The 9,844-nt window shown below is 37.2% G+C and overlaps 1 protein-coding gene across 1 annotated transcript; it reads right to left on the bottom strand.

The window, feature by feature from the left end:
* Positions 1 to 1,935: 1,935 nt before the first annotated feature.
* LOC118895746 (40S ribosomal protein S24-like) lies at positions 1,936 to 2,415 on the bottom strand. The gene has a single exon (XM_036853254.1). The coding sequence runs from the start codon at positions 2,413 to 2,415 to the stop codon at positions 2,011 to 2,013; it is 405 nt and encodes a 134-aa protein (XP_036709149.1). The 3' UTR covers positions 1,936 to 2,010.
* Between the last annotated feature and the right edge of the window lie 7,429 nt (positions 2,416 to 9,844).

The following is a 9,844-nucleotide window of genomic DNA, read 5'->3' as shown; positions in this document are numbered from 1 at the left end:
CCCAAAGGTGACTAATTCAAAGACCCCCCCAAAATATCATTGACCTGAAAATTCAGGATCTTTTGGTGATGCATGATTGTTTCTCCATTAGGTGTGATGTGCAGTAGTCTTTATATCATGTCCAGATGTGGCAGCTCTTGATGTTCTGCTTCATACAGACATACAGTGGTGGAATAGGGACAGTAATTACAAGCATTTTCATTCTGAAAGAGGAAGAGTGGGGGACCTACAGAAGTTCCTAGGCCGTAGTAACACGGATCATCCTGAGAATACATTTCAACAGCCCCCTATCCTGAGGACTTAGACAATTCTGCTCCCTGGGAAGGCTTCCCCAATCCATTCATTTTTTTTTTGTCATCCCTGGCTGTGCCCTCTGAGAGGTTCTTTATTTTATTCTTGGCTATATCTATAAGACCAGCAAGAGATATTGAAGAATTTTGTCCTGGGCTTTAACTACTTCACTGCCTGGGCAAGTCACATTTGTGCTCCCAAATTCAAGTGCGTGGGGATGTGCAGTCTTTTCCTGCGTCTAAAAGAGAATTAGAAATGTGAATGAGAAGTACTCATTCTACCACAGATGATATTATATTTCATTAGAGAGGATTTTTATTTATGTCTACAGCTCACATGGGTGCAAGCAAGCTGGGGTCATTTCTGAAACAGATTTTCTGGGCTATGCAGATGAGGTGGTAATAGGGCTGCCGTCTTTTTTTTTTTTTTTTTTAATAAATTTATTTATTTATTTTTGGCTGCGTTGGGTCTTCGTTGCTGTGTGCGGGATTTCTCTAGTTGTGGCGAACGGGGGCCACTCTTCGCTGCGGTGCACGGGCCTCTCATTGCAGTGGCCTCTCCTGTTGAGGAGCACGGGCTCTAGGCACAAGGGCTTCAGTAGTTGTGGCTTGCGGGCTCTAGAGCGCAGGCTCAGTAGTTGTGGCGCACGGGCCTAGTTGCTCTGCAGCATGTGGGATCTTCCCGGACCAGGGCTTGAACCTGTGTCCGCTGCATTAGCAGACGGACTCCCAACCACTGCGTCACCAGGGAAGCCCTGGCTGCTGTCTTTTTGATGGTTGGTTAATTAATTCTAGTTCGCCCTTAATCCTCAGATGCAACTCTTTGGTTTTCCAAAGCAATATAGGGGATGTTTTCCAGGGCCCTTATCTTTGGTGGGTCTTTGACTTCAATTTCTATCTCCCTCACCATTTGAGCCGCCAAAGGCACTTCTCAGCTATCTCTCCAGAATTGGCAAGTGCCACATGTGCAAAAGTAGACCAGATGTTAATACATGTCTCTGGAGTTCATTTTCTACCACATCTTGCTCTGGAATATAGCCCATACTTTGCTAGTTTCCTAATGCTTTCAAGCCAATGGTTTTTATATTTTTTCCATGTTTTCTTGTTATTCTCAGAGACTGCAAGAAGCAGAAGTCACTTTGACCAACTCTTTGCCCTCCCCCCCCATTTTTTCTATTTGATTGATGAGAGTCATTATTTGAGGGGACAGCTTTTAAATTTGTTTTCAGGGATGTTAGATGAAGGTTCTAATGCACACTGTGTTAGAATCTGGTTGTGATTTCTTAGGCATTATAATTTGAATATAGGCAGCTGTCACCGAGTAGATGGTAGTGTTCTTTAACATAGTATAAGGCTGTGATTCATCTCTTTTCTTATGTTAAACCATGAGGACCAAGCAGATGTGGACGTGAGGCAGGGAGACAGCACTGGGAAAGTCATGCCAAATGAGAACATCTAAGTAGGGACTAAGGAAAGAATCTCAAGATAGTCCTGGGCTTAGAATTTTATTAGTCCCAGTGGAGTTAGGGCTTTGAGATCAAGGAACTACCTGGGAGAAGAATGTCTTCCACTCCTAAGATCAAAGATAGAACCTCACCATCTTTTTTTTTTTTTTAAAGTCTTAGCTTATTAACTCTCTCATGAATAATCTGCACAATCACCAAAGACACAGTCACAGCAGAGTCTTTATTCCTTCTGCTGCCCAATCTCCAGCTCACTGCTAGACACTTCGTTTCTTTCTGCCAGCACCAACATTGTCCTTTGCAGTCCCCCTGACTTTCTTCATTCTGTTCTTGCGTTCCTTTCGCTGTTTTCTTGAGGTATTTTTCTTCTCGTACAGGCCATGTCTTGCAAGCCTGTGTTTGGGCTCATCCTTCTTCACATAATCCAAGGAATCATAAATCATGCCAAAGCCAGTTGTCTTGTCACCACCAAAATGGGTTCTGAATCCAAACACAAAGATGACATCTGGTGTGGTCTTGTACATTTCAGCTAGTTTTTCCCGAATTTCTGTCTTAGGTACTGTTGCCTTCCCAGGATGAAGGACATCGATGATCATTTGTTTCCGCTGAAGTATTCGGTTAGTCATGAACTTCCTGGTCCAGATAGTTACCGTGTTGTTCATGATGGCAGTTAATCTTCAAGCAGCCAGGAAGGAAAAGAGGACTATTTTCCACCAGCCAATCATATCAATGCTCACGGAAGGACCTCGGGAGGCCAAAGCTGGAAAGTCAATTGTCCAAATAAGCTTGGCCCTCTTAACAATTTTCTCCTTGAGAATGAGTTTTACTATAAATATTCCACAGAAACTCTTCTCCCCTGCTGCATCATCTTGTAGATTATGTTGCCTATTGTTTCACTTTTTTTCCCTATTCTTATTTTCTCCCTTCTCTCTTGAACTTGATGCTTCATATGCGTACTTGCCAGGCCCAGTCTCACACAGGACTTGGACTTTGGCTACGCACTGAACCATACTGACCAGCCCCACTCATTACTATATCTAATCCTGGCCCCAGGAACACAAGTTTCAGATGGGTGCCTCTTCCCCCATGCTCATCCCAGAAGGAACATCAGATATAATTCAGATCTCATCCATCTCAGGGATGTTAGATGAAGGTTATAATGCACACTATGTTAGAACACTATGTTAGAGCCTGAGTGGGTTAGAAGACGGGGAATCTAGAAAATAATACTGAGCAACATAGACGTGTAGGCTGTGAAATTAATGTGGAAAAGAGGCTCAGGATATCATCTGAGAGAAAGTGCTTGATGTCACACCAAAGGCTGCTAGGCCAGGCCTAAGACCATTGTCTTACTTTTCTGTACAGATGACTCTACTTCTTCTTTTCTGCCTTGCCAGAGGGAGAAGGTATACTTTATAAAAATTAGAAGCTGTAGAATTGAGAGTCCTAGCCACAGGTTTGCCAGATAAAATAAAGATAACCAGTAAAATTTGAATTTTAGGTAAACAACAAATAATTTTTTAGTATAAGTATGTCGTATACAATAACGGGGCTCTACTTAGAGTAAAAAAACATCTAATTGTTCACCTGCAATTCAAATTAAACTGGGTATCTTGTATTTTTATTTGCTGCATCTGGCACCCTTTCTAAGTCTTGGGGAAAAGCTACTGGATTGGATGAACTCAATAGTGTGAACATTTGAGAGACATTTTTTAGATTGGAGAGATTATGTGTTGTTCAAAAAATGGAAGAATTTCGGGCTTCCCTGGTGGCGCAGTGGTTGAGAATCTGCCTGCCAATGCAGGGGACACGGGTTCGAGCCCTGGTCTGGGAAGATCCCACATGCCACAGAGCAACTGGGCCCGTGAGCCACAATTACTGAGCCTGCGCGTCTGGAGCCTGTGCTCCGCAACAAGAGAGGCCGCGATGGTGAGAGGCCCGCGCACCGCGATGAAGAGTGGTCCCCACTTGCCGCAACTAGAGAAAGCCCTCGCACAGAAACGAAGACTCAACACAGTCATAAATAAATAAATAAAAGAACGTGAATTTCTTTAAAAAAAAAAAAAAAAAAAAAAAAATGGAAGAATTTCAATTTGGCTGGAGCTCAGTTTGAGCTGGAGGAAGCATAGTTATAAGACATGTCATGATGAGAAGGGGCAAAATTCTATTGCAATTCCATCCATATTAAAGATTTAAATGCTGTAATTACTCAAAAATTTACATTGATAAGTGACAGATTAATTAAGAGTTAAAGGAAAGCAAGTAGTATTCAAGAATAAATAGAAATGACTGAATAAGGATTGATCACTTATCAATAGAGTCTTTGTTGCTTAAGTGTGATTTAAGATTATGGATCCATGTGTGTTTAAACTGAAATGGTCCAGTTGCTATAAGGACATTATGATACCTTTATTATGTCACTTTTCAGGACTTTGTTTAGAATATGACTACATTATTTTGAATTATGGTTGTCAGGAATACCAAGATACTTCTTACATTTGGTTAATGCAGTACTCACTCAGAAAACTCAAAATTATAATTTGGCGCAGCTAAATAAATGTGTAATATGGTGAAAGATGTCATAAACATAAATGGGTATTATTGATGTTATTATTATCTGAAATTTAAAAAAGCTAGGTAAGAGAAACATAGATTAGATAGAAAGTTTCTAAACACCGTATTTCACTCTAGAACTGCCCTGGCATCTGTTCTACTTCTTGCCAGCTGCCCCCTGAGGCCTGTGCCTGTCTCAGAGCACTTTTTCATCAAGGCTTGCGTAAGGCTAGTCGTGTTCCAAGCGTTTTTCAAATTTGATAAAAGTGAACCATTTGTAGAGGCGAAATTCTTTGGTTCCACATTAAAGTATATTATTTTAATGAAAATGTTTCTTAAACATACTCAGACGTGAACTGATATATTAAAAACAGCACACAAGTTAAACTTATAAACAAACTTTTAAAATAATATTTTTAAAATTATCGGCATCAATTTAATGTCATAGATTATATTGATTTGATGACACTGCTATATCTCTGCTTGAAAGATAATGTGGTGAAGACGCTAAGACATGAGCCCTTAAAATTGGATGTTACTCTACTCTGGGAGGTATACTAACTCATTTTCTCATCCAGTTTTCTCTTTTCAAATCACCTTAAAATTTCTGTTTGTTTAGGGCATTGTAATTGCATTTATACTTCACCTGGCACAAATCCAACATTATATATTATGTCCAGTTCTGTTTTTTTTTAGGTCCTCCTCTTAGTAGCCCACAATTAAAGCAGTACTCTTTGGTAACAACATGAAAACAAACTGAACATCAAAATCACATGAATAACACCTAGCATAAGGTGGTCATACAAACAATCCACTATATTCATATGCAAACATTTAATATATATTCATTAAAATAAAGACTCTATATAGATCTGTTTAGCAAAAGTGTTGCAATTAAAAAATTACTCAGTTAGCTCAAAGCTAATTAAAATCATTCAATTCCTTAAATAGTCTCTCAATTAAATGCATAAACTGAGAGCAATCTTTATGCACAACACAGATGAAAATGTCACCTGTATTTTTGCATCTTTGGGGCTCCTACAGTAGATAGTAGTTGCTCCCTGAAACACTCCATTTTCCACTCTTGATTCCAAAACCTCAGAAACTTGCCTCAGCATTCAGCCCACCTGATTTTTCTGTCTTCATCTCCAAGCTCATTATGATGTAGATTAACTTCATTTCTTGTTTTATGTTGCCTTTTCAGGGCTTCACTCATTACCAAGATCCTGTATTTAAAGGAGGACTGTTCAAGTGCTAAAGAAGGGAAGTCAGGAGGGGCAAAATAGGAAATATTCACGTATTAGTACTTTTTACTTCTGTTGAACACATCTCTTGAGTTTTAAACCTACATCTCTATTTGGCCAGGTATTCAAACTAATTGTATCCAGTGAACTCATCATATACCCATAGATCTGTGCAGATTCTAAATTCCTTGAGAGTCTCAAACAAGATAGGTGAGAGGTAGCCCCAACTTGAGCTGTGTCTCTTGATCTCAAGTTGTCTGCACTCTGCTCCTATTCCTGGCCCCAATCTCATTTCTGCCTCCAAGAAAGAGTTGGGGATCACCAGACTGATGGAAAAAAAACAAGGGCTGTTGAAGTTAGACTTTCAACAGACCAAAATTAATAAGAGCAGAAGAATGAAAAGCTGATAGGAAGTGAAGATAATAATAGTTTATTCGTGTACCATGAAATGGTTGGATTTTCCCAAGTCTCTGCTTTTCACAGTATTCCATCCGTCTCATGGTCCAACCTCTGGCATTCCTGGGGATCACTCTGTAAGCAATAATCACAGCTTTGCCTTCCAAATCAACTTGAGCTTCTTACCTTGTTTCTGAATGCAGTTTGCTTTCTTTTTCTCTTTTGTGTTGACCCTGTGGGAACACTCTTTTTTTCCCCCTAAATATGCTCGGCTCAAGAAAGCAATACTACTTTTCCCAGTTCTCAAATCCCTGGACCCCACTGGCTGCTCTGGGAAAGCCCCTGTCTCCCATACACCTGTCTTAGCCCTTGAGATATTAGCCCTGTTCAGAGATTCCATGGTCCCTGATTCTGGCTTGCCTGGATTAGGTAAGTAAACCCATCATCTACCTCTTCCAAATCTTCAAAGTCATTATTCCATATCTATTTTTAATCTTGGTTAATGATGTTAACACACACTTAGTCCAACAAGTTAAAGACTTTGAGCTTTTCCTTTTCTTTCCCTAGCAGTCCACATTTAAAGCCATTTTTTCTATTTGCCGTTAGAACAAATCTCCTAAAAGAAGTTGTCTATGCTCATTATCTCTATTTATTTATTATTATTTTTATTGAAGTATAGTTGATTTACAATATTTCATTAGTTTCAGGTGTACAGTATAGTGATTTAAAATTTTTATAGATTATATTCCATTTCAAGTTTTTATAAAATCTTGGGTATATTCCCTGTGCTGTACAATATATCCTTGTAGTTTATTTATTTTATACATTGTAGTTTGTGCCTCTTAAGCCCCTATCCCTATCTTGCCCCTGTCACCTTCCCTCTCCTCACTGGTAACCACTAATTTGTGCTCTATATACGTGAGTCTGTTTCTCTTTTGTTCTATTCATTTGTTTGTTTTATTTTTTAGAGTCTACATATAAGTGATAACATACTGTATTAGTCTTTCTCTGTCTGGCTCCTTTCACTAAGCATAATACCCTCTAGATCTATGCATGTTGTTGCAAATGGCAGAATTTCATTCTTTTTTATGGCTGTGTAACAGTCCATGGTATATATACATATATACCACATCTTCTTTATCCATTCATCTGTTGATGGACATTTAGTTTGCTTCCATATCTTCACTATTGTAAATAATGCTGCTATGAACATTGGAGTGCATGTATCTTTTCAAATTAGTGTTTTCATTTTCTTTGGATATATACCCAGGAGTGGAATTACTGGATCATAGGTAGTTCTATTTTTAGTTTTTTGAAGAACCTCCATACCGTTTTCCATAGTGGTTCTACCAATTTACATTCCCACCAACAGTGTACTAGCATTCCCTTTTACTCACATCCTCACCAACATTTGTTATTGTTGTCTTTTTGATGATAGCCATTATGAGAGGTGTGAGGTGATATCTCATTGTTTTTCATTTTCTAATGCCTTTAGATGATAGCTTAGGTTGTTTATTTGAAACTTTTCTTATTTCTTGAGGTAGGTCTGCATAGCTATAAACTTCCCTCTTAGGACTACTTTTGCTGCATCCAGTAGATTTTGGAAAGCTGTGTTTTTATTTTCATTTGTCTCAAAGTATTTTTTGATTTATTCTTTGATTTCTTCATTGGCCCATTGGTTTGTGTTTTGGTTTTTGTTTTTTTTTAAACATCTTTATTGGAGTATAATTGCTTTACAATGGTGTGTTAGTTTCTGCTTTATAACAAAGTGAATCAGCTATATATATACATATATCCCCATATCTCCTCCCTCTTGCATCTCCCTCCATGTTTTTTAGTCTCCACATGTTTGTTTTTCCCATTTTTCTTCCTGTAATTGATGTCTAGTTTCATACCGTTGTGATCAGAAAAAATGCTTGATATAATTTCTATCCTCTTAAATTTGTTGAGACTTGTTTTGTGACCTAACAAGTGATCTATCCTAGAAAATGTTCCATGTACACTTGGTAAGAATGTGTATTCAGCTGTTTTTGATTGGAATGTCCTTTAGATATCTAATAAGCTCAACTGATCTAATGTGTCATTTAAGACTGCTGTTTCCTATTGATTTTCTGTCTGGATGATCTGTCCATCGATGTAAGTGGGGTGTTAAAGTTCCCTACTATTATTGTATTATTGTCAATTTCTCCCTTTATGTCTGTTAATATTTGCTTTATATATTTATGGGCTTATAAGGAGCATATATGTTGAGTGTTACATCCTCTTCTGGTATTGATCACTTTATCATTATATAATGCCATTCTTTGTCTTCTATTATAGCTCTGAAGTCTCTTGTAAGCAGCATATAGATGGGTCTTGTTTTGTATTATCCAATCAGCCACCCTATGTCTTTTGATTGAAACATTCAGTCCATTGACATTTAATGTGATTATTGAAAGGTATGTACTTATTGCCTTTTTATTACTTGTTTTCTGGTTTTAAAGTCTGGCAGCCCAGGAAACTGACTCTAAGAATCACACTTGGTTGACTTAATCACAACTTTTCAGAAAAGTTTGTGTGACTGATTTATTATTTTTGTGAAATAAGGCTGTATGGCTAAAGTTAAACCCTCTTCTATTCATATTTTCCCATTGTGGTTTTCCTATGTGTTCTGCCATCACATGAACTTAATCCATTTAGAACACAAAACTGTATTCTCACATGACAAAAATATTATGCTTTCAGTTGTCTCTGAGAGGATTATAATAGTGACTGAAGCAGATGTTGTTTAAATCATTTTTGTGCATAATGTTTTCCCCTGATAGTCTCCTGAAAATAAGGTATAGACAGTTCATGGTAATAGCTTGAGATGACAGTTTACCTTTAAACCCAATGGGTTATGTTTTACATAACCAGATGAAATATTTATAACACAGCTGCAAATTCATCCTCCTGGGACACAAAATTGGTGACATTACAGAGGGTTAATCTGAACAGAATATGACACCAATTGTTAGCTAATTCCAAAGATAGTTACAAGAAAGAATTAGATTCTAGAAGGAGAGTGTTAGGTTAAGGTAGGGTTGACAATTTGACAAAAGATATATATCTACATTTTAACTACAAAACACTGCAGAGAGAAATTTAAAAACCTAGGTAACTGGAAAGATATATCTACTGATGGATCAGAACACTCAATATTGTTAGGATAATTTTCCCCACTTTATCTATAGATTCAATGTATTACTAATGAAAATCCCAGCAGGCTTTTGATTTGTAACAAGCTGATTCTAATATTTATGTGAGAATGTAAAGGATTTAGAATAGCTAAAACAGCTTTAACAACAAAGAAAAAAATTGGAATTCTTACACTACACAATTTCAAGACTTATCATAAAGCTACAATAATCAAGATAGTAAAATATTAGCATAAAGAGAGGGTAAAATAGACCAATGGAATAAACTAGAGTCCAGAAATAGGTCCACACATATATCATTAATTGATTTTTACCAAACTGCTAGGAAGAGAAAAGATAATCTTCTCTACAAGTGGTGTTTTAACAATTGGATAGTCATTTGGAAAAATTAAGCTTGTTCTTTTCCTCATGTGATAACTTGAAATGGATCATAAACTTTAGTGTAAGAGCTAAAACTATAAAACTATTAGGAGAAAATGTTCATGACCTTTGGTTTGGCAAAGATTTCTTAAGTACAACAAACAAAGCAAGAAGTATAAAAAGTAATAATTAACAAATTGAACTTCATCAAAATTAAGAAACTTTGCCCTTCAAAGGACACTCTAAAGAAAAAGAAAAGGGAGACACAGATTGAGGGAAAATATTTATAAAATATGTATCTGATGAAGGAATTGCATCTTTAATATTAAAAACTTTTACAAGTCAATAATAAGTTAAAAAAA

The sequence above is a fragment of the Balaenoptera musculus genome, chromosome 5, assembly GCF_009873245.2.
Source record: "Balaenoptera musculus isolate JJ_BM4_2016_0621 chromosome 5, mBalMus1.pri.v3, whole genome shotgun sequence".
NCBI classification, from domain to species: domain Eukaryota; kingdom Metazoa; phylum Chordata; class Mammalia; order Artiodactyla; family Balaenopteridae; genus Balaenoptera; species Balaenoptera musculus.
This window is presented reverse-complemented; position numbering and strand designations above follow the sequence as displayed.